This window comes from Palaemon carinicauda, chromosome 4, assembly GCF_036898095.1.
Source record: "Palaemon carinicauda isolate YSFRI2023 chromosome 4, ASM3689809v2, whole genome shotgun sequence".
In the NCBI taxonomy this organism is placed as follows: Eukaryota; Metazoa; Arthropoda; class Malacostraca; order Decapoda; family Palaemonidae; genus Palaemon; species Palaemon carinicauda.
The window spans coordinates 27,781,396-27,805,969 of NC_090728.1; the positions used below are offsets into that span (position 1 = coordinate 27,781,396).

Consider the following 24,574-nt stretch of genomic DNA (forward strand, 5'->3'; position numbering starts at 1 on the left):
GGTGGTTTGTTAACAGTACTACGTACAAGGGAAGGTTTTAAAAGTCCGAATATACATGTTAAATAAATAGGTAAATATGCTGTCACTACTTCGCGGATTTTCACCTATCGCGCCCGCGTCTGGAACCTATCTACCGCGATAAACGAGGGTTCACTGTACTTCACATTTAAATCAACTGATATGTAAGTTATTATGCCCCAGCCCCTATTAAACATATAGAGAAAAACAACAAACTAGCCAGCACTCGCCCATTTCTTATAGCGAATTTCATTTTCGCTAGCAATTAAACTATCATATATTAACCCAGTTTTGTTATTATAGCACCCTCCCCAAAAAATGGGATAAATGGGTACAAAGCGGAACACAACTTACAAAAGTAAAATATAAACGGGACATTTTGATAACTTTAAAAGAAGCGGAACGGACGTTGAAAAAGCGGGACTGTCCCACCTAGAAGCGGGACTGTCGCACCTAAAAGCGGGACTGTCGCACCTAAAAGCGGGTCTGTCCCACCTCAAAGTGGGACTATCCCACCTCAAAGCAGTACTGTCCCTCCTAAAAGCGGGACTGTCTCACCTAAAAGTGGGACTGTTCCACCTCAAAGCGTGACTGTCCCACCTCAAAGCGTGACTGTCCCACCTCATAGCGGGACTGTCCCACCTAATAGCGGGACTGTCCCACCTAAAAGCGGGACTGTCCCACCTAAAAGCGGGACTGTCCCACCTAAAAGTAGGACTGTCCTACCTAAAAGTGGGCCTGCCCACCAAAATGAGTGACTGGTCACATTATGTTAATTCGTTTTGTCTTATTTCTGGAAAACAATTTTTGTGTATCAGCTTTCTATCAAGTTTTACATTCGTGTATTAACTGTCAAATTCATTTCACATTGTAATCCTTAGATTGTAACTGATAATCTTTTATTATGAATGCAGGTTATACCCGACTACAAAGACCAAGAATATGGAGACTTGCACCCAGGAATATTCCACTTTCGGTTCTGGAGATTTGGGGAGTGGGTAGATGTTGTGATCGATGATCTACTGCCAACGATAGAAGGGCAGCTGTTATTTACCCACTCTAGAGAAAAAGGAGAGTTTTGGTGTGCCCTGTTAGAAAAGGCATATGCCAAATTGCATGGATCATATGAAGCTTTAGAGGTATTATTTTTTATTTTGCTCTTTGAAAATTACTGCAATGATAGTACAGTATAATTATCTTGGAAGCTGTATATTATAGCATAAAAGAGAATATTTTTAATATGCCAAAAATCAATAATTGGTGTTCATCTTGACACAGTTTTCAAAGTTGGCAATCATTGTTGTCACAGATTTTATATCATCATAATTACGGCTTTGTTACAGTAGAATTGGTAAAAATTTTAAATTCATTACAGCCTTGAAAGTTTTGAAAATAATTAACCAAGAATGTTATTTTCCAGGGAGGAAACCTTAGCGATGCTCTTGTTGATTTAACGTCAGGTGTCTCGGCTCATCTTGATTTGACTGTTGGTGGCTACACTGATGACTTTGAGAAAAAGAAGCAGCTGTTTAAGATGATGGCCAAAGAAATGACTGAGCATGCTCTAATGTGCTGTGCTATTACAGTAAGTTCTGTTCCCATACTTTCCTTTTTTAATTGATAATGTTCCAGCAGCATTCTTAATGATTTTGGACATTTGATCTTGGCTGAATCCTTTCCTTTTTCGATATAGTATTTTTGCATGCATGATTATTTACCCTAATTAAAGACTGTATGAAATGTTCTGTGCAAATTTCTTAATGCATTGTTGCTATAATCCTTAGCATTTATATCCACTTAAAATGTCTTTTCATGGACTGTGACCTCCAGAAATTTTGGTTATCAGCATTAAAAAATACATGTACAGTATCTAACTTGTAAATATAAATAATATGAATAGAAATAATTGACCAGTTGGTATTATTCATTGACTGAAAGAGCTCTTAAGATTAAATTGTTTTGAATGAGTGTTGAAAAGAAATAGAATTTATGGTAGACAAAAACAAAGCTCTTGGGAATACTGTACAGTACCTGTACACTGCTGATGGATGCCAGATCAGTGTGTGTTAATTTGTTCTTTGCAAGATCATACACAGAATTTAACAGACATTTACAATTAAAGCCCATTTATACTATTCATTTATTAAAATCTCAAGAGGGTATAATTTAGTCCTTGCTTCAGTGTGCCAATTTATTTTCCATGGTCTTATTGATATTATATTTTATTCCTCATTAAAACAGTGTTACTCTCTTGAGCAGTAGCAAACCAAATCTTGTGAAAAGTGTACTATTTTTATTTTTCTTATTGTGCAAGATACAGTACTGTATTCCTTCAGCAGTTCTACATTTTAGAATTTTCCAGATACCACATACAGGTATCTAAACGTTTGACTAATTCAAAATTAGACACCTTAAGCACTTGAAGCACTTTTCAACCTTAGTGCTTTAGCAATAAAATGTTTGTGTATTATCAGTGTTTAAATTGCTAATAACCAAATACTGTATAGCTATAATATTTTGCAAGAACAAAATACTCCATTATACCTAGTAGAGCAGTATACATAGAAATTGATGCTATATCTCAGATTATTTAATCATTTACAGGTAGTCGATTGCATTGCTAATTATCAAAAGTTCAATTATTTCATTAATTGTTTGAGGAGTTTCAGAAGCGTATGAATATGCAAGAGCAGAACATGTTAGGATCTGATCTAAATACTATATATATATAGACTTCTTAGTAGAAATTTCTTTCATGATATTAAGGGAAACTACATAAATTAAGTTTGAAATACATTGTGATATTTTCGTATTGAATGTTGTGGGATCTAAGAAGCAGTAGCAATCAATCTAATTTGCCTTGATATGGCAATAAATTTAGTTAATCGTGATATAGTACTGAATAGCAAATTTTTCAAATGCTCCTTCAAGCCATTTCAGTGTCCAGTCCATAAATATTCTCTTTTTCATAATGGTAATCATTTGAATGTTAATTTTATGCATCTTTTATTAAGCTCACTCTGTGCAGGTATTGACAATAGAAGAAATTGTATATATGATCCTAATCATATTCTTACCCTCTGTTGGTTTTGTATTGTGTAGTATAGAATACTGTAGTAGTTTACTCGAGAATTTAAATTTGATTAGTGTTGCTAATCATGAGATTTTGACCTTCAACAGAAATATATGGTTACCTTATCAAGTAAAATTGTACAGTATACAGTGCAACGTATAGTTTATGTGCTGTGCTATTAACCTCCTTTGATAAATTACACTAAAAGTTTTCATTAAAATAGAATATAGTAATGCAAATTTTTAGCAGTCTTTTAGTGAAATTTTTGGTTTTAATTAAGATAATTATCAATTGAACTGAAATAGAAAATGCACATTGATGAAGACAGCATTGAAATTTATATTTAGTTTCATAAAATATTGCTTTCATATTTATTTCATTTAGATAGAGATTTGAAATGCAGTCTGGAAAGAGGGAAGGCATAAGCAAAGCTTCAATTAATGATATCTTTCCCTAAGTGATATCTGCATTGTTGCTTTAGAGTATGGAAAAAATAGGTGATATAGAATTGAATGAGTAAAATCACACCCAGAGCTTTCATCTAAAGATAATGTAATTATTAAGCTGAATGTGTTATATATTTGTAATTGGTTTTTATATTGAATGTTTATTAGCTATAAGGTTTTTTCAGTTTTAGGAAATATACACATCACTCATATTCATAACTACAGTTTCTCGTAGATATTCTTAGTGTTTAATTATAAGCTCTTTTTGTATATTCTCAGTAATTTTTATAATACAGGTATAGACGACTTTAATGAAACTCTGGTGTTTGAGAGAAAATTGAAGTAGCATTGGAACTATAAATTTTATTTAGATATGCTTTGAATAAGATTATAATTTGCATGGAACTTTGTAGGACATATTTAGTAATCTTCTAAAGAAATATAGTAGACAAAAGAAAGCTTATGGGATTACTATACAATACAGTTATTTTAATGTCAGCAGATTATAAGGTTTTCGTACTTGCATTGCTCTTGAATGGCTTTGAGCATTTTTCCGAGATCCTAAAAAACTTAAATTTTCATTGTCGGTTATGACTGATGCTGATGAATGAGTGAGGTTCTTGAAATGTAACCACTCTCTTAATAAGCTAGCAATTATTCTTGGGGAATGGCTTTTTAGGAACATTTGTGTTATGTTGGTTGTCAGTCCAAAGCCTTAACCTTAAAAGAGGTAGCCTACCCCATATCCAGCTTAAATGTTTACTTATCTGGTGTTTTTGTGCTTCTGCTTTCCATAGACCGGAGAAGTCTTCAGTGTGGTAAGCTGCATGGGCCTTTTGTACACTGAGTGAATTTTGCAAAAGCACATTATTTATATCATTTTCAGAAATTATGTCTAGTTGTTCCTAATAAAATGGAAGCATTTTCATAGAGCAGTAGAAGCTTTACTAGTTACTGAATGAATCGCTGTTTGATAAGCATTTAGAGCACTTGCAATAGAACTAACACTACTCATTTCAGTTCATTTTAAAGCATATTGTACTTTTAAGTCAGTTTCATTCAAATACATATTGTATAATGATGTATTTCACAAAAGCCACCAATCATTTTGATATCTGACCAATAGTTGTGATGTAGGAGACAAAAATTTGCAGATGAAGTAAAAGTCATCCCCATTCTCATTAATCTAAAAAACAGTTTTAGTATATTGGTCTGCTGCAAAAAAAAGGTTATAGGTTATCCATATTTCTGTAAGGAAATTCATTGCTATCAGCTTTTTGATAATAATCAAGTTGCATAAATGTGTTTCATTTACTTATAGCTCTATGTGACATAATTTGCTCTTGTTTAGTTTTTATTTGTTCTTCATATTCTAAAATACAGTATATTGTATTTGGTTTATCTTATTATATAGAATCAGTTACTTGACTAACCAAGACTGAAAGGTTAAGAAATTTGTAGATATATTAAAGAAATGGTAAAAAGGTCAGCATCGGTAAAAGAATAGATCAGAGCATTTGGAGATGATTTGGCCATATGAAAAGAATAATGATAACAGGTGGAGGAAAAGTGTGCATAGGCATGAAGAACTAAGAAGGAAGAGAACAGGAACACCTAGAAAGAGTATATCCTTGATAGATGGGGAAAAATGTCTGTAACAAGAGGAATGACTTGGGTATTTGGGAACTGCAAGAACACATGCAAATAATGTGAAAAGTCCAATATGTTTGTAAGTCTCAAAATACTGCTGATGAGCCTTGTGTTGTTTTTTTATGAAGTGGGTATTGTTGAAGAAATTTCCTGCAGAGAGGGTTCATACATGATTCAGTACTTTTAGTAAGAATCTGCCTCTGACAATTGTGCCATTTTATCTTCAGAGCCTCTCCATTTTTAGAGGAAACACTTTAATGTTGAAAAAAAAAAACCATACAGTATACTTATATATATATATATATATATATATATATATATATATATATATATATACAGTATATATATATATATATATTATATATATATATATATATATATATATATTTTTCAATATTAAACTTACCCGATAATCATGTAGCTGTCAACTCCGTTGCCCGACAGAATTCTATGGAGGGATACGCCAGCTATCACAATACTAGAAGGGGGTGTACTTACCAGCGCCACCTGTGGCCAGGTACTCAATCATTTGTTGTTGACACCTCCTCAATTATTCCTCTGTCGTGCTTCCGGCTAGACGTTCTGGGATACGCTTATGGTCTTCGAGTTTATTCACGGATATTTGGTGAAGTATTCTCTCAGATTAACGGCTGTCGCTTTACTGGAATCCTTCTTATATTAGCTAGATAGCTTTTATATAATACTGATATAACGGTTAACGAATTTTGCTTGTTTTTGGATCACCCTTTGGCTAACTCTTTGAATACAAGATGTCTGACGTTTCGCAAGCCCCCTCCCATAGACGATGTAGGTCTTGCAATAGGCGTATTCCGAAGGCCTCGGTAGATCCTCACACCGCTTGTTCTGACTGTAGGGACAGGCCCTGTCTATTAGAAAATCGATGTGAGGAATGCGCCGGACTTTCGGAATTGGAATTTGTCCGTCTTTTAAAATATTCATCTAAGTTAGAGAGAGGTAGAGTTAGGAGAAGTTCTTCTCACTCTTTATGTTTTCCTCACCTCATGATCCCCTACCTTTTCCTACCCCTGTAGTGGCTACCCCCGAACCTACTGTGTGCCCTCCGCCTGATATGTCAGTTGTTTTGCGTGCTATTCAGGCTTTAGGCGATAAAGTAGAATCAGTGGTAAGTGACCATAAGTCTCTGATGGCCGAAGTTAAAGAACTGAAGGTCAAGAGTGCAGTGGGTGGAATTAGTGCCAGTGCTGTGACGAGTGCTAGTGTCGGTGCAGTGCCAAGTGCTAGTGGTGCCAGTGTGGTGCGTGAGGATTTTTCTGTGCGAGCCAGTCGTCCTCCCAGTCCGGGACCTCTTGCAAGCTCCCATGCCCAGGGGAGAAGCAATGTCGAAGGGCTTAAGGGTTCGACAGGCCTTGTTAGGCGCACAGAACTATCCTCGGTGGTTGCGGGCGTGTCTTCCTTAGACCGTCACTCCCACCTGCAGACGATTGAGCCCGTCTTATTCTCGTCCGCTGATCAACTAGCAGGGAAGAAACGTTGGTCTCAGGTCTCGAGACCGCTTAAACGTAGAGTCCAGTCCGCGAGTGCTCAGCCAGGTTGCAGTCATTGGCTCAGCTCTGACTCGCCTCAGTCATCTGTCGACTGTACTCCGCCCAAGAGGAGTAAGGTTCTGCCAAAACAGAGCCCGACTGTTAAGACTTTACCTCAGTCTGTTATCGTTTCTGCCGATCCCAAGTGGACCCTGCTTCAGTCCATGCAAGCTCAGCTTTCGGACTTGATGCGTGAGTGTCGGGCTGAGAGTGTTGCACCTCCTCCTCCGCCTACACTCCCTCCGCCTGTTCTCGCTCCGCCTGTGCTCGCCCCGCCTGCACTTGCTCCGCCTGGTCGCAGCACCATCTGCCAGGCGTACGATGTTGAGCCACTTTCGGAGTTCGCTGTTCCCAGTGGTGTTCAGCCTCAGCCTTCTTTAAGGCAACCCTTGCTTTGGGATCAGGAGAGTTATTCCACTCTTCCTCCGCCTCCCCTTGCTGCTCCACCAGTGGTGCAACTCTCGGTTGGGGTACAACAACCTCTCCCCTCCGTGAGTCTGTCTGCTCAGCCATCGCTGCAGCGAGCTCAACCCTCCTCAAGGCAAGCTCCTCTACACCCTGGACTTGCGCCTCAGGAGCCTCAGCTTGCGAGAACTTTACCTTGTTCTGCGCAGCCTCAACCTCATCATGCTCCGCTCATCTCACAGGAACAGGAACGGACTACTCCGCCTCCGTCCTCCGCTCAGCTTGTGCAATCCTTGGGTTCAACCTCTCTTGCTAGGAGTCAACCTCCTTCACCCATGCGCCTGCCTTCTGCTTCGTCTGTTGTTCAGCCTTTGCAGTCTGAGCCTCAGGTTTTCCCTCAACAGTCACTGGAAGAGGAAACCACTGTTATTGTTCCTACCCGTTCTGACTCTGCGGTTCAGCATTCTGGTCCGATCGCTTCGCTACCCTCTGCTGATGAGGTGTCGGATGATGAGGAGGCTCACCTTGATCCCTCATCAGACGTGGACGAATCTAAGCTTTCTCCACCGTCGATTGATTTTCGTAAGGTCTTGGCTCTACTCAGGGAGATTTACCCAGACCACTTCGTCTCTGCTATTCCCCGCTCTCCACCATCTGAGTTTTCGCTGGGCGTACAACAAGCTAAGTCCAACTATACTAAGCTTGTCCTAGCTAGATCCTCCAAGAGGGCTTTAAGGATCTTAGGGGAGTGGCTGCAGTCTAAACAACACCTTGGCAAGACTTCCTTCATGTTCCCTCCAACGAAGCTCGCTTCGAAAGCTAGCGTTTGGTATGCCACAGGGGAAGCACCAGGCTTAGGAGTACCTGCCTCTGCCCAGGCTGACTTCTCAAGTCTGGTGGACTCGCCTCGGAGAACTGCTATGAGACGCTCGAAGGTTTGTTGGACCTTCTCAGACCTGGATCATTTACTAAAAGGGTTGTTCAGAGCATTTGAAATGTTCAACTTTCTCGACTGGTGCCTGGGGGCCCTCAGCAAGAAAACCTCTCCTGCGGACAAAGATTCTGCCATGCTATTAATGTCCTGCATGGATAAGGCCATCAGAGATGGATCGGGTGAGCTAGCGTCGTTATTTGTATCAGGGGTGTTGAAGAAAAGGGAACAACTGTGTACCTTCCTTTCCGCCAGCATTACACCTTGCCAACGGTCACAACTCCTTTTTGCTCCACTCTCAAAGTTCCTCTTTCCCGAGGAGCTAGTTAAGGACTTGTCTGCTGCCCTGATACAGAAGGACACGCACGATCTTGTAGCCTCATCGGCTCGTAAGTCTAAGGTTGCCACCTCAGTCCCCAAGACTTATCGCTCCCCAGTGGCTGATACCCCGGCTACGAGGTTCATACCGCCCTTTCGTGGTAGAGCCCCCAGTCGAGGAAGCTCCCGTCCAGACTCTCACAGGAGCAAGTCTAGGAAAGGATCCAGGACATCTAAGGGAAAGAACTGACTCTCAGATTCTCCAGACAACAGTAGGAGCCAGACTCAAGATCTTCTGGCAAGCCTGGGAGAAGAGAGGCGCAGACGCACAGTCTGTCAGTTGGCTGAGGTACGGTTACAGGATTCCATTCTGCCTCAAACCACCTCTGACCACATCGCCCATCAACCTCTCTCCCAACTACAAAGAAGAGGACAAGAGGCTAGCATTGCAACAGGAGGTGTCGCTCCTTGTGCAGAAGAAGGCAGTGGTTATAGTCCGGGACCATCAATCCCCGGGCTTCTACAACCGTCTCTTTCTTGTGGCCAAGAAGACAGGAGGTTGGAGACCGGTGCTGGACGTCAGCTCTCTCAACGAGTATGTCACCAAGCAGACGTTCACGATGGAGACGACCAAGTCGGTCTTAGCAGCGGTCAGACAGGAGGACTGGATGGTCTCGTTGGACTTGAAAGATGCATACTTTCACGTTCCCATTCATCCAGACTCCCAACCTTTCCTGAGATTCGTTTTCGGAAAGGTTGTCTATCAGTTCCAAGCCCTGTGTTTTGGCCTAAGCACAGCTCCTATGGTCTTTACTCATCTGATGAGGAATGTAGCGAAATTCCTACACTTATCGAACATCAGAGCCTCCCTCTACCTAGACGACTGGCTGTTGAGAGCCTCCACGAGTCGTCGTTGTCTGGAGAACCTCAATTGGACTTTAGACTTAATCAGAGACCTTGGTCTATTAGTCAATATAGAGAAATCTCAACTCATTCCCTCCCAATCCATTGTGTACCTGGGAATGGAGATTCAGAGTCAGGATTTTCGGGCTTTTCCATCGGCCCCCAGGATAAACCAAGCCCTAGAGTGCATCATGAGCATGCTGAAGAGGAGCAATTGCTCAGTGAGACAGTGGATGAGTCTCACAGGGACCCTCTCATCACTGGCCCTGTTTGTCGAGCTAGGAAGACTCCACCTCCGCCCTCTTCAATTCCATCTTGCTGCTCATTGGGACAAGGGCTCGACTCTAGAAGCAGTCTCTATCCCTATCAACCAAGAGATGAAGACCACTCTCCTGTGGTGGAAGCACAATCTCCTTCTCAAGGAGGGTCTATCATTGGCCATCCAGACCCCCAATCTTCATCTCTTCTCAGATGCATCGGACTCGGGCTGGGGTGCGACCTTGGACGGACGGGAATGCTCAGGAGTATGGAACAAGGAACAAGGATTACTCCACATCAACTGCAAGGAACTGTTAGCAGTTCATCTAGCCCTGTTGACCTTCAAGTCCCTCCTGCTAGGCAAAGTGGTGGAGGTGAATTCAGACAACACCACAGCCTTGGCTTACATCTCCAAGCAAGGAGAGACCCATTCGAGGAGCCTTTACGAGCTCGCAAGGGACCTCCTCATTTGGTCAAGAGGTCTAAACCTCACTCTGGTCACGAGGTTCATCCAGGGCGATATGAATGTTTCAGCGGATCGCCTCAGCAGAAGGAATCAGGTCATTCCCACGGAATGGACCCTCCACAAGAGTGTGTGCAACAGACTTTGGACCTTGTGGGGTCAACCTACCATAGATCTGTTTGCCACCTCCATAACCAAGAGACTTCCGCTTTATTGTTCCCCTGTTCCAGACCCTGCAGCGGTTCATGTGGATGCTTTTCTTCTGAACTGGTCCCATCTCGACCTGTACGCATTCCCTCCGTTCAAGATAATAAACAAAGTTCTGCAGAAATTCGTCTTGCACGAAGGGACACGGCTGACGCTGGTTGCTCCCCTTTGGCCTGCAAGAGAATGGTACACAGAGGTACTTCAATGGCTAGTCGACTTCCCCAGGACTCTACCTCTAAGAGTGGACCTTCTACGTCAACCACACGTAGACAGGTTGCACCCAAACCTCCACGCTCTTCGGCTGACTGCCTTCAGACTGTCGAAAGATTCGCTAGAGCTAGAGGTTTTTCGAAGGAGGCAGCCAGTGCGATTGCCAGAGCTAGAAGAGTTTCCACTCGTAGAGTCTACCAGTCTAAGTGGGAGGTCTTCCGAAGCTGGTGTAGAGCCAATTCAATATCCTCTACCAATACCTCTGTGATCCAAATAGCTGACTTCCTTCTACATCTTAGGAATGAGAGATCCCTTTCAACACCTACGATTAAAGGATATAGGAGCATGTTGGCCTCAGTTCTCCGCCACAGAGGTTTGGACCTGTCTTCCAACAAGGACCTTCAAGACATTCTCAAGTCTTTTGAGACGTCTAAAGAACGTCGTCTTTCCACTCCAGGCTGGAATCTAGACGTAGTCTTAAGGTTCCTTATGACATCTAGGTTCGAACCTCTCCAGTCAGCTTCCTTCAAGGATCTTACCCTCAAGACTGCTTTTCTCGTTTGCCTTGCAACAGCTAAGAGAGTCAGTGAGGTTCATGCCTTCAGCAAGAACATTGGTTTCACAACCGAATCTGCAACATGTTCTTTTCAGCTTGGATTCCTAGCAAAGAACGAGCTTCCTTCACGTCCTTGGCCTAGATCGTTCGAAATACCTAGCCTCTCCAACATGGTAGGTAACGAACTAGAGAGAGTTCTTTGCCCTGTCAGAGCTCTCAAATATTATCTGAAGAGGTCTAAACCTATTCGAGGACAGTCAGAAGCCTTATGGTGTGCCATCAAGAAACCCTCGAGACCCATGTCCAAGAATGGGCTTTCGTACTATATAAGGCTTCTGATCAGAGAAGCACATTCTCACTTAAAGGAGGAAGACCTTGCATTGCTGAAGGTAAGGACCCACGAAGTAAGAGCTGTAGCTACTTCGTTGGCCTTTAATAAAAACCGTTCTCTGCAGAGCATAATGGATGCAACCTATTGGAGGAGCAAGTCAGTGTTTGCATCATTTTATCTGAAAGATGTCCAGTCTCTTTACGAGAACTGCTACACCCTGGGACCATTCGTAGCAGCGAGTGCAGTAGTAGGTGAGGGCTCAGCCACTACATTCCCTTAATCCCATAACCTTTTTTAACCTTTCTCTTGAATACTTTTATTGTTGTTTTTTATGGTTGTTACGGTAGGCTAAGAAGCCTTCCGCATCCTTGGATTTGGCGGGTGGTCTATTCATTCTTGAGAAGCGCCTGGGTTAAAGGTTTGGTAGAGGTCCTTTAGTAGGGGTTGCAACCCCGTGTACTTTGGCACCTTTGGGTTGATTCAGCCTCCAAGAGGAACGCTGCGCTCAGTAAGGAAGACGAACTTTAAATAAAGAGGCAGAGTAACGGTTCTATTCGACTTCCTTACCAGGTACTTATTATTTCATTGTTATTTGAGATAACTGTTATATGAAATATGGGATACTTAGCTATCCTTTAATCTTGTACACTGGTTTTCACCCACCTCCCTGGGTGTGAATCAGCTACATGATTATCGGGTAAGTTTAATATTGAAAAATGTTATTTTTATTAATAGAATAAATTTTTGAATATACTTACCCGATAATCATGATTTAATCGACCCTCCCTTTCCTCCCCAGAGAGAACCAGTGGACCGAGGAATAATTGAGGAGGTGTCAACAACAAATGATTGAGTACCTGGCCACAGGTGGCGCTGGTAAGTACACCCCCTTCTAGTATTGTGATAGCTGGCGTATCCCTCCATAGAATTCTGTCGGGCAACGGAGTTGACAGCTACATGATTATCGGGTAAGTATATTCAAAAATTTATTTTATTAATAAAAATAACATTTATATATATATATATATATATATATATATATATATATACATACATACATACATACATACATACATACATACATATTTACATACATACATACATACATACATACATACAAATACTACTTGTATGTATTATATTAAATTTATATATACTGTATATATATATATATATATATATATATATATATATATATATATATATATATATATATATATATATATATATATATATATATATATATATGATGTGTCAGCTATCACATGTGTCATGCTTCAAGCCTCCCTCCACCAAGCAATTACTAAAAAATCACTAAGTAGATACTGAAATCTACAATATACTTTTTCATTATTTTTATAATTCCAAATATTTTTTTTATTAGTCAATTTAAGCTGTTGTACAGCCAAAAAATAGTATATAACCGCAAAAATTAATATTTTTAACAGAATAACTAGAATAGTAAAATTATACTGTACTAAGAAGTTTTGAGGAATCCTCTGATTGAAGAGTTTTTTATTACCCCTGAGGTCCTTGTGAAATTAATAATTTTCTTGGCATGGGATGACTGTGCATTATTTTAAATGTTATTTTACAATTTATTACGACATGTTACAAAGACTGTTTACATAACATTTTATGTTCAGACATTCAGTTTAACCAACGGACTTGAGTACAGTATGTCATTATCTCAAGAAATATTATTTCCCTTTTATCGAGTCAAGAATACTTATTTGCAGTGATATTAAACAATGCTATTTCATATTGATACACTATTTCTTCAAGTTGTTACTAAAGTGATTTCATTATTTGAAGTACAAAATTTGCATAATTACAACCTTCAAGTCGTTTTCTCCATTTTCTTTTATGATGTGAAGATTCCTATGCTGCTTTAAATGTGCTTTAAGTTTATTAGTTCTATGATGTTATTCATTTTAAATCCTATTAGTAGAACTGTTTAGAATTCTATTCCCAAATTAATACTTTCACAATTACTGAGTCCTTGATAAATTTATACAAGCATATTATAAAAGTTTAAAACTTTTTACAGTATATCATAGATCATAGTTTTAAATACTCTTGGCAGCATAGTTATTTTGGCAGTTGAAGAAGTTTTAATTCTAATACATTTTCTTTACTTTAATGAACTAGTGCTAATATCAATTTTGTTTGGACATATTTTCATGTTCAGTAAATTTAAAGCCATTCAAATATGTACTACCATCTCCTATGCATAAGTAAAAGAAAATATAATTAGAAAAAAAAACAATTAATGAAAGACTTAAATGAGTCTAATAATTTATTGCAAATACTGTATATTACCTTAACATCAGGTGTAAAGAAACAAAACTGGCCTAACTAAACAGAGTAGCTATTTGGGTAAGCCACACTGCTTTGGCTAAGCAATTTATTAGAAACTAGTAAGAATTATCAAAATGAAGGTTTGATTTTGGATCCCAATTCAGGAAGACCAGTTAACAATACTGACGTTTCCGCTATTTCATTAAACTCCTTTTTTGCAAACCTTTTGTTTACTCAAAATATATTTCCCATAGTTGTCTTTCCGCTCTTTCATTATCATCAACTAGGAAAATATTTCACAACAAAGTTTTAAAATATCTTAGTTTTTAATTATTAATTATATGTTGTAAGATAGATTTTAATCCTTCTTAAGGAATGTATGCTAAAATCTACACATTTCACTTGTGTGTTTATATAGTATTATTGTTTTGGTTGCAGTTACTATAAATTTGAAATGTATATACAGTATATGGAAGTGGTGAGCTCTTCAATATCTGCATAAATCACCTATGCATTTTTAATTTAATAATTTACTTGTAAATTATTCCAAGAATTAAAAAAAGGGATTTTGACAAAGGAAAAATCTATTTCTGGGTGAGGGACCTGTGTCGCCCAGTGAAATGCTCCTTTAAGCACCATTTCTAAGGTATAAATACTGCTAAATATACCAGAGGAAAAAGTTGCATGGAATGCCAGGAATATACCCAGCTCGCTCACCCTATAGGGTGTCGGTATAGTAACTGGTGCGTGTAAAAACCACTATCAGAGGTCCCTTACCAATTAGTCTTCTCCTTCCTCAACATCCCCCGTTACTACGAGGTGCAGTTCTACATCCGACTACTGCCCACTACTACCACTACCACCCACGCGACTCCCATCATTCCTAATAGCACCCAAGCTTGGGCCAGCCTAGGGTGAGGAAAAAGAGGGTGGGTTCACTGGGCGGCACAGGTCCCTCGCCCAGAAATAGATTTTTCCTTTGTCAAAATCCCTTTTCTGGGCTCAACCTGTGTCGCTCCGTGAAATAGTAACAGAGAATTGGTCCCATAAGCTTGGAAATACACATATAGTTAAGGAACTGAAATGAAATTATATACTGTACAATACCAGGTCAGAGCTCAAAAACTATAGGTAAAATTAGAGAAAAAGAGAATTTTTTTTTATAGTAGATAACATAAGATGTCTAAATATAATACAATAAACATAGGTAACATATATTCATCATAATAATGGGTAATGTGCAATCCAGATGAAGGTCAAGGTTAAGGCAGGTACAATAAGTAAGGCTGGTAGGAGAAAAAGTACTAAAAGGAAATAATATATTATGAAGATTAGACCCTGTTATAATGGTTCTGTTATATCCGGAGGAACCACATTCCCTGCTGCCACTGTTGCAAATTTTAGGGCTTCTAAGGATTTTAGGTAGTGGCGTTTGAATACTGCTGGTGATTTCCAGCCTGTACATCTTTTTAAATCTTCAAAATTCATGTTATGAAAATAATTGACTGTTGTAGCTACTCCTCGGATATCATGGGCATGTGAGACTGATTCCGGGTTGGCTTGTTTAATGAAATAAAGAATCTGTTGTCTGATTCCTTTCAGGGAAATGGTTCCTCCATTCTCTATAATAAACAAAGGGCCTGAGGACTTTTTGGAAGTTTATTCGAATAGGCTTTCAGAGTGTTAACTGGACACAGAGATAGATCCTGTGGAAGTGGAACAATCTTCCACGGGGACCATCTATTCTGTGGATCCTCATTCTTTGCTAAGAATTTTCTATCTGGAGAGATTAATATTTCACCAGAAGAAAGAAAGTCAATATGATTTGGGTCTCTATATAATGCTGAAAGTTCAGATATTCTGGCTCCTGAGGCTAAACTTATCAAGAATAACGTCTTCCTTAGAGGTGTTATATAAGTGCATGAGTCATTATCAGTGTCAGAAGCTAGTTTAAGGATGTCATTTAGAAACCAGGAAACTGTGTGAGGACGAGTTACGGGTTTTAGTCTAGCACAGGCTCTCGGAATAGACGAAAAATATGAATCTGTAAGAGTAATATCAAGCCCGAACTGAAATATTTTCTTTAAAGCAGATTTAATTGTAGTAATTGTATTAGCAGCCAGTCCTTTTTCATACAAAGTTCTGAAAAAGGTAACTGCCAGATTCGTAGTCATTGTCCGAACCTCTGAGTCTCAGAAATTTGGTTAACTTTCTTACAGCAGAATCATATTGCCTAAGAGTAGATTCTCTTTTGTCTGACTTTAGGAACATTGTGTTAAGGGGGTCAATCTCAGCATCTTTTTGTGCTGCAAATTTCATAAATTCCATAAAGTTAGGGCACTCTGAATTCTTGAGGAAGCTGACACACTGTGAGTTTGTGCTGTCTGTGTTAACTTTGAGTTGGGGATCCGCCGAGGGCGGAGTCCCAGTTCCACCAAGAGAGGAAACCAGTTGCTTTTGGGCCAATTGGGGGCTACCAGGGCAATCCGTCCTTTGAAAGTCCTGAGCTTGTCTAAGACTTTCATTAGCATGTTTATAGGTGGAAACAGGTAAATCCTCCGCCAGTTGTTCCAATCTATGGACATGGCGTCTGGGGCATAGGCCAGAGGGTCCAGGTTCGGGGCTACATAACATTGTAGGTTGTGGTTGGATTCCTGGCAAATAGATCTACTTGGAGATCCGGGACTTGTTGGCAGATCCAATTGAATGACTTTGTCTAAGGACCATTCCGACTCCAGCGGAGTTGTCCTTGATAGTGCATCCGCGACCACATTTCTTACCCCCGCCAGGTGAACCACTGACAGGTGCCAATTGTTCCTTGTCGTTATTAAAAAGATAGCTATCATCACCTGATTTATGTGACTTGATTTGGAACCTCCCCTGTTTATGCAGTGGACTATCACTTGGTTATCTAGTATTAGTCTATGTTGTTTCTTTGATGGGGAAAGTCTTTTTAGAGTCAAGAACACTGCCATGGCTTCTAGGACATTGATGTGTAGTTGACGGAATGTCACTGACCACAACCCTTGGACCTTTTCGTATTTGGAGTGGCCTCCCCAACCGCTTAGGGAAGCATCTGTATGTATTACCAATGCCGGCGGTGGGAATCGTAAAGGTACTGATTTTGCTAGGTTTTTTACTTTCGTCCATGGTTGAAGTCTTTTCCTTAGTGTTGGTGGAATCTGATAAATTTTCCTGTTTGCTTTGGACCGCCAAACTCGATTGATGTCTTTCAGTTTGGCTTTCAGTAATGTGTCTGTTACTGAGGCAAACTGGAGTGAGCCTAGGATTCTTTCTTGTTTCTCCGGGACGTTAGTTTGTCCTTGAGAAAACCTTTTGTGTTTCTTGCTATCTCTTTCCTCTTCTTTGGTGGAATCGACAGCTTGTGTGTGGTCAGGTTCCATTGTAGACCTAACCACTGGAAGCATGTTTCCGGAGTAAGACGGGACTTTTTAAAATTTATTTGGAATTCTAAGTATTCCAGAAATTTGATTACTTTGTCCGTCGCCTTGTGGCATTCCTCGACGCTGTTGGCCCAGATAAGCCAATCGTCTAGGTAGGCCACTAACTGTATTCCTTGAGTCCTCAGCTCTTGGACTACTGTCTCCACCAACTTTATGAATATCCTGGGCGCAATATTGAGTCCGAACGGCATCACTTTGAAGGTGTAAGCCCGTTTGCCTAGCTTGAATCCTAGGAAAGGACGAAAATGCCTTGCTATCGGAACATGATAATAAGCGTCTGTAAGATCTATAGAGGTGGTGACGGCCCCACGGGGAAGTAAGGTCCGCACCTGTGAGACGGTCAGCATATGGAACTTGTCGCATTGAATATATGTATTTAAATGGGACAGATCTAAGATTACTCTTCGTTTGTCTGAGTCTTTCTTTGGCACGCTGAACAAGCGTCTTTGAAATTTTAATCGTTTTACCTCTTTTATTACTTTCTTCAGAAGGAGATCTTTGGTGTAAAGTGTTAAATCTGCCGTTGGAATCTGATAAAAACTGGTTGGTGGAGGGGGCCCTTTCATCCAACTCCACCCCAGACCTTTCGTTATGATGCTGTATGCCCATTTGCTGAAAGTCCAACATCTCCGGAAGAGGTACAGCCTTCTTCCTACCCGGGGAGTCTCACTGGTTTGCAGAGGGTCTGCTTCCACGGCTCCCTCGAAATTCTCTGCCTCTCCTGGAAGCTCCTCCGCTGCCTCTATGCCGGAAGGCTCCCCTAGCTCTACTACCTCTCGCATGACTATTATATCCGTGAAACACTCCCTGTGTTTCGAAGGAAGGATTATACGCCGGAGACGCAGTAAATGGAGTAGTGGCTATCGATTGCTGAGGTGGTTGGCTTACCCACACATATTGTTGTTGTGGCTGGGCTTTTGAGGTGGAAGGCTGGCTCATCTGGGATACTGGCATTGCCTGTACCACAGCTTGAGCTTGTGGACCTTGGAAGGACTGAAACTTCCTTGGTTTTTTCCTGCCTCTTGATTGTGTTCTGGTGAGCTCGAATTTTCTTTTAGGAATTAGACCCCACCTGACTCTGAGACTTTGATTGACTCTAGCTGCTTCCACAAGAACGCTATTCACCATGTCCCCTGGGAATAAATCCGCTCCCCAGATTGAGGCCTTAATTAATCTGTTAGGCTCGTGCCTAATGGAGGCCTCAGCTAAGACATGTTTTCGGCAATTGTGTCGGGCCACTGCAAAGTTATATGCATCACACTGGAGGGTATGAAGCAAACACTTTGTTAGAATCTTGAATAGTGGCTCCTCGTCGTAGACTAATGAAGTCATTTCCGCCATCGTAGCTGAGTTGATGGATCTACTCAGCCTGGTTCTTGCCTCGTACTCTGTCTTAATCAGAGAGTCCGAAAGTCTGGGGAGTCGTTCACTGAATTGTGTGGTGGCACAGTCCGGATTCAACTTCCCAGCTGTGGAAGTAGCTGGTGTGTCAATCCAGCATTCTTGGTCTCCCAGGGAACAACAGTGAAGTTAGGTCTGTTTCCTTCAGTAGCAGCATGGGCTTGTCTTCCATAGCCGCCTGTAAGGTAAGGTCTACTACTTTTGTGGTGCATGATGTTGGGGTTTGCCTTTCCACCACGAACATAGTGTATGTTCCTTTATGGGGCGTCAATTTTGTATTGACGCAGTCCCACTCATTTAAAGTCCAGACCCAGGCGGACTGAACTTGCTCTTTTGGGTAGATAACGGTTTCCTTGGGAACCTTATCTACCCTTACTAGCGCTTCCTCTGTCAGGCGGGCGTAACCAGGGAAGGGAAATTGTAATCCCGCCGGGTAGAATTCGAAGTCTTCTACCGGACGGGTACCACATCCTTCGATTGTTAACATGCCCTCAGAGAATGGTGCATGCAGAGCTAATCGCCTAGGGTTGTTCTTAACGAACACCGGGAGCTTTGATGCGTCCGGAACCACAAACTGCTGTTGTTGTGGTAGTCCGGATCGCAAGAGATTCTCCATGAGATTTTCTTGATTTTGCAATCTCTGGGCCAAATTGTCCATAGATTGCAGGCGATCAGCAATTGGTCCAATCTGGGACTTGACTATGCTGCCCATCTTCTCCATAAGTTGGCTCGAGGAGGCTACCGGATCGAATGCAAGACCTGGTGTCTTCCCCTTTGAGCTCCTTCCTCTTGACCCCTGATATGGGGGAGTAGCCACTGCCGAGTCCGGCACTAGCCTAGAAGCTGATGATGGTCTGGTTGGAAGTGGTTTGGGTAGCTTAGAAGGCTTGCTCGCTATAGATAGGGCCTTCTTCATATGTTTAACTTTAGGGGCCGCTGAGCATGACTTGTCCCCAGTCATGACCTTCCCAGTGAACCTATGGAAAGAAGTGATAGAAGAGTTAGACTGCACCAGACTAAGAGTTGGAATCTTAGACCGGGCACCACCTGCCTCACTTACCTCCCTACCTTGTCCGGCGGAGTTGACGACCATCGGCTCGACATCCAAGTTAATCGCCGCTACATCCTCCAACACGGCTTCCCCTAGTCCCTCCAGATCTTCAGGAAGAACTTGTGTCTCTTCTCTGATCCTGGTGATGATAGGCACCGCTACTTCTGGCACAACTGCCGCTGACATCATGGCATTTGGGTAGAGCAGGGCGCACATATCCTCCGCCAGGATATACGGCTTCTTGGCCTTCACGTTGCGGCCAAAGCCACCGACCCAGATCTTGAGGGTTGCCAGGGAAGAGGTCTTGATGGCTTGGGTAGTCTGAAAGAGATATTTCTGTTAGAACTAACCTATAAAGGGATTTTATTTTCAAGTCCCATATTTCCAATATGTTCAATATTATTCTCAAGTTCTATATTTCCAATATGTTCAATATTATTCTCAGGTTCAATATTTCCATATGCTCAATAATATTTCTAGAGGACGGAATGTCGTACATACCGAGTCACTTGTTAGGTCTGAGACCAGCGCGTAGCAGATCTCACATCCTTCCGGGTGCCACACAAGAAGGTCGTCCACCTGGACTGCACACCCGGCATGAGATCGGCAGACCTCATGCCTGCACGACTGCTGTAGCACAGCAGTGCATGCTGTCTCCTGACAGCGTACCACCTGTAAGTTAATTTGATACATGAGTATCATATTTGATTTCGCCGGAAGATCCGGTGACATATATAGTTAAGTTAAATCCGCTGTGTCTAGCTCAGCGGAGTCGCATGCTTTCTTACTAACTATACAATAAGTGTTACAATAGTACCCTAATATTCTGTTTTCCTTCTTCCGCCATCTCATGTCATCCAAAGTATTGTCATTACAAAGGTTTGGAACGGGTAGAAACGGTGGCTGGATTAACCTTGGATCAGTCCGCCGGCTCTGGAGAGAAAAATTTTACTATGAAACTTCTTTCAACCTTCTGTACCCCTACCGGAGTGGGATGTATGTATTGATGAAGAAAGGCTTGGGATGAGCGGAACAGGAACCAGGTTACCTAGTATTCCGCCGGCCCCGGAATGTATAGTAAAAATAAGCTAAGCGTATTGACGACAAGGCGGTACAAGGAAATCAGAATTAGGGATACCAATACTGTTGCCGGAATACCTGGTTGGAAGTATGAATTCCTACTGTTGTAAATCCGGCCCGTAACAATATAAATTAAGGAAATACTAAGCTCCGTCTATAACCTTCTTCCCGGAACAACCATTCCTTTAATATCCTTTTATATAAGGGATCAACCTACGGAATCAGAACAGGGTAAAATATTTTATCTGATTCCGATCAAAGAAACATAGTAACTATCTCATAGATACGATTTCAAATTATCCCGGCCCTCACGGGGCGGAAAGATAGGGAAGATGGAATTCTGGGAATAGGGGGATACGCGGTATGTAGCAAGGTGCATACCCAGTCCGGCCCGTCTGGTGGCCACTCATGACTAGCCGAGGAGAGAGCGCTACCTGCATCGACTCACAGAGCATGTGAGCTATGTCTCTCTCTCAGCTGTCTCCCTTCTCTCCCCTAGAATGTATGACTCGAGCCTACTTCCCAAGGTTAGGGTGTGGCGAGTAAGAATTCCACCGAGGTGGGTAGGGGGGGAGGGAGACAGCCGAGAGGAGGGGCTGGTGATCAGGTGGTTACTGTGGCCGGTCAGGTGGGACAACCCTCCGAGGCACAGTGGAACCACCCGATTAAGGCAGTAGGCCTATGGCCTCCTGTCCAATACATGCAAATTAAATGATAATAATTTACTTAAAATATGTGTTCTAAAGTAAAGTAGGCTATAACGAAATAATGTGAGGAAAAAGGAACGGGGGAAAAAAGGGAGGTAGGGAGAGGAACGTGGTGTGATACGAGCGTATAGCCTAACCCTCCAAAATCGGGTGTAATGACGACCTGGTCAGGAAGACTAAACTGCTCTAAACAATAACTAGCCCTCCAAAATCGAGTATAATGTCGACCTAGTCAGGTAGTACAATGACCAAGGATATAATCCTATAAAGTTTAATCGTGTCCCAACTCCCTAAACAGACACGCATAATATTCAATAGGAACATCTTAACCTAGATATAATATATGTATATCAAAGGGGAAACTCACTGGCGTAGGCTACCTTCCGAAGCTGCGTACGGCCCGGTCAGGTAGGCTAACCACATGAACGCCAAAATAGCCTAACTAATACTCGAACATTAATAAACTTAAAAAACCATAATTAATCACTGTATAAGATGTCTAGAGCTAAATAAACAAGACTAAAATTAGTATGAGGAACTAATTGAAAATCGTAAATAAGCATGAAGCTCTCGGCGGTAGCGACACGAAAATGGCTGCCGAGGGTAAGGCATCATACAATACTGATGAGACTAAAATTAACAATATTTTTAAATTTTGCGTGTGTCGCCACCTCAAATTATCAAAATAGATAATTGCAATACTTAACTTGGGAGTAGGAGTCTCCAGAAGGTCAGACATCTTCACAACACAGTAAAAAAGGCTAACGAACACAGAACGTGTGTAGATATCCCGGTGCTAAGAAAGGAATGATGGGAGTCGTGTGGGTGGTAGTGGTAGTAGCGGCCAGCAGTCGGATGTAGAACGGCACCTCGTAGTAACGGGGGATGTTGAGGAAGGAGGACTAATTGGTAAGGGACCTCTGATAGTGGTTTTTACATGCCCCAGTTACTATACCGACACCCTATAAGGTGAGCGAGCTGAGTATATTCCTGGCATTCCATGCAACTTTTTTCTCTGGTATATTTAGCAGTATTTATACCTTAGAAATGGTGCTTAAAGGAGCATTTCATGGAGCAACACAGGTTGAGACCAGAAAATGAAATTGAAGTGTCTTGTTTTATAATTGCTTCATTTTAATCAACTCTTGAAATGTATTTGGTTTCACAGACTTTATCTTAATACTTTTTATCATATGACTTTACTCACTTTATTTGTTTTAAGACATTTTTCATGTTTGTTCTTACCTTATTTTTTCCTTTAAAAAATATTATTAAAAGAATTCTGTAACCTAGGACTTCATTTACTATAAATTATTAGCTAAACAATTTTCCAATCTTTCACAGGATGACAATCGCTCTGACATTGTTGAATGCAATAACTTTACCCTAACAAGAAAAATGAAGGTAGAAAAATTAGACTGCCTTGGTTTACTGGTGCACTTTTATTTTTTTGATGAGTAACAAGATTGTTTTCACATGCAATAGGTGAAGCACAGAGTTTTGAATCATTTTATTTTAAGCATGGTTCGCATGAAAGAATTTATGATAGGACAATATCTAATTTTTTTTTTAAAGAAATTGAAATATTGCTAGAAATCTTGGGTAGTATTTATTACACTGGCTTTGTTTAGACTAGAAATAGAACAATTACTAATAATTGTTTTGTGTCCTGATTTATAACTATCTTTGAAGCTATGAATTTTAAAAGGTAAGTGGATTTTATAAGAGTATTTGTTTCAAATCATTGCTGGTCTCTTTAATTTCCTTGTTTTTTATGAAGTCAACCAAGTTTTCTTCATACAGTGTATCTTTATTTTATAGTTATTATGATGATGACTGTACTAGTACTAATATACTCATCAAATGCAAATAATAATTGTAACCTTTTAAAAGACTTCAGAACCTGTGTAACTTCCTTTGTTGTTTTATTTATTTAAGGTTACGCTACGCAAGTGCCATGCAATCTTTCCCGATCATTGGTGACACACTCTTCCTCTCCATTCATTTTCTTTTTATGTAATTGATTGGAAGTATGTGTACTACGATTAGTGATTGTAAAATCATTTTAGGTACCATAACCAGTAATCCTATGAAACGTGGTTATCATGTATATATGACTTTCTCAAACCTTGTGCCATTTCATAACTTTTGTACCTTGGCTACCACAGTTTGGTATTTTGAGTTCCTTTGCAGTATGGTACACTGGCTCACTTTCCATGCTTCAAATGTTTCAATATATATGAGTTACACTTTGATGTGTTTATCGCTTTTATTTCTACTGTATACAGTATTTTAATTTGTATAAGATATTTTTATGAAAAATTTAATTCTATTTTCATCTTTTTTTCTATTTTTTCATACATGGTTATTTTATTTAGTAAAGGCTTGGTAAGTAAGTTTTTGGCTTTTCAGCACATTTTATTGAAATTTATTTTCTCTTTGAGTAATGATGTTGTAATTCAAGAGGTATTAGTTTGTTGAGTGTAGTTGGAAAAGTGTATGGTAGAGTACTGATTAATAGGATCAAGGATAAAACAGAGAATGCAATCTTGGAAGTACAGGGTGGTTTTAGAAGAGGTAGGGGTTGTATGAATCAGATTTTTACAGTTAGGCAGATATGCGAGAAATATTTAGCAAAAGGTAAGGAGGTGTATGTTGCGTTTATGGATCTGGAGAAAGCATATGATAGAGTTGATAGGGAAGCAATGTGGAATGTGATGAGGTTATATGGAGTTGGTGGAAGGTTGTTGCAAGCAGTGAAAAGTTTCTACAAAGGTAGTAAAGCATGTGTTAGAATAGGAAATGAAGTGAGCGATTGGTTTCCGGTGAGAGTGGGGCTGAGACAGGGATGTGTGATGTCGCCGTGGTTGTTTAACTTGTATGTTGATGGAGTGGTGAGAGAGGTGAATGCTCGAGTGCTTGGACGAGGATTAAAACTGGTAGGCGAGAATGATCATGAATGGGAGGTAAATCAGTTGTTGTTTGCGGATGATACTGTATTGGTAGCAGACACAGAAGAGAAGCTTGACCGACTAGTGACAGAATTTGGAAGGGTGTGTGAGAGAAGGAAGTTGAGAGTTAATGTGGGTAAGAGTAAGGTTATGAGATGTACGAGAAGGGAAGGTGGTGCAAGGTTGAATGTCATGTTGAATGGAGAGTTACTTGAGGAGGTGGATCAGTTTAAGTACTTGGGGTCTGTTGTTGCAGCAAATGGTGGAGTGGAAGCAGATGTACGT

The 24,574-nt window shown here is 40.7% G+C and overlaps 2 protein-coding genes across 5 annotated transcripts in view; one reads left to right on the forward strand and one right to left on the reverse strand.

The window, feature by feature from the left end:
- The window catches only part of LOC137639843 (calpain-5-like), a 257,729-nt gene that overhangs the window by 90,085 nt on the left and 143,070 nt on the right, over positions 1–24,574 (forward strand). For 2 of the 4 annotated variants that reach the window (XM_068372097.1, XM_068372099.1), the window contains exons 5-7: positions 933–1,157; positions 1,439–1,603; positions 4,335–4,355. In XM_068372097.1, coding sequence (XP_068228198.1) covers positions 933–1,157; positions 1,439–1,603; positions 4,335–4,355 — 411 coding nt within the window. The remainder of the gene's footprint in view (positions 1–932; positions 1,158–1,438; positions 1,604–4,334; positions 4,356–24,574) is intronic. The other 2 variants (XM_068372098.1, XM_068372100.1) reach the window with 1 other exon arrangement.
- Positions 17,766–23,556, reverse strand: LOC137640319 (uncharacterized). Its single transcript, XM_068372952.1, is given in 4 exon segments — positions 17,766–18,611; positions 18,613–19,872; positions 20,053–20,223; positions 23,467–23,556. Coding segments are annotated over 4 exon segments (2,367 nt in total).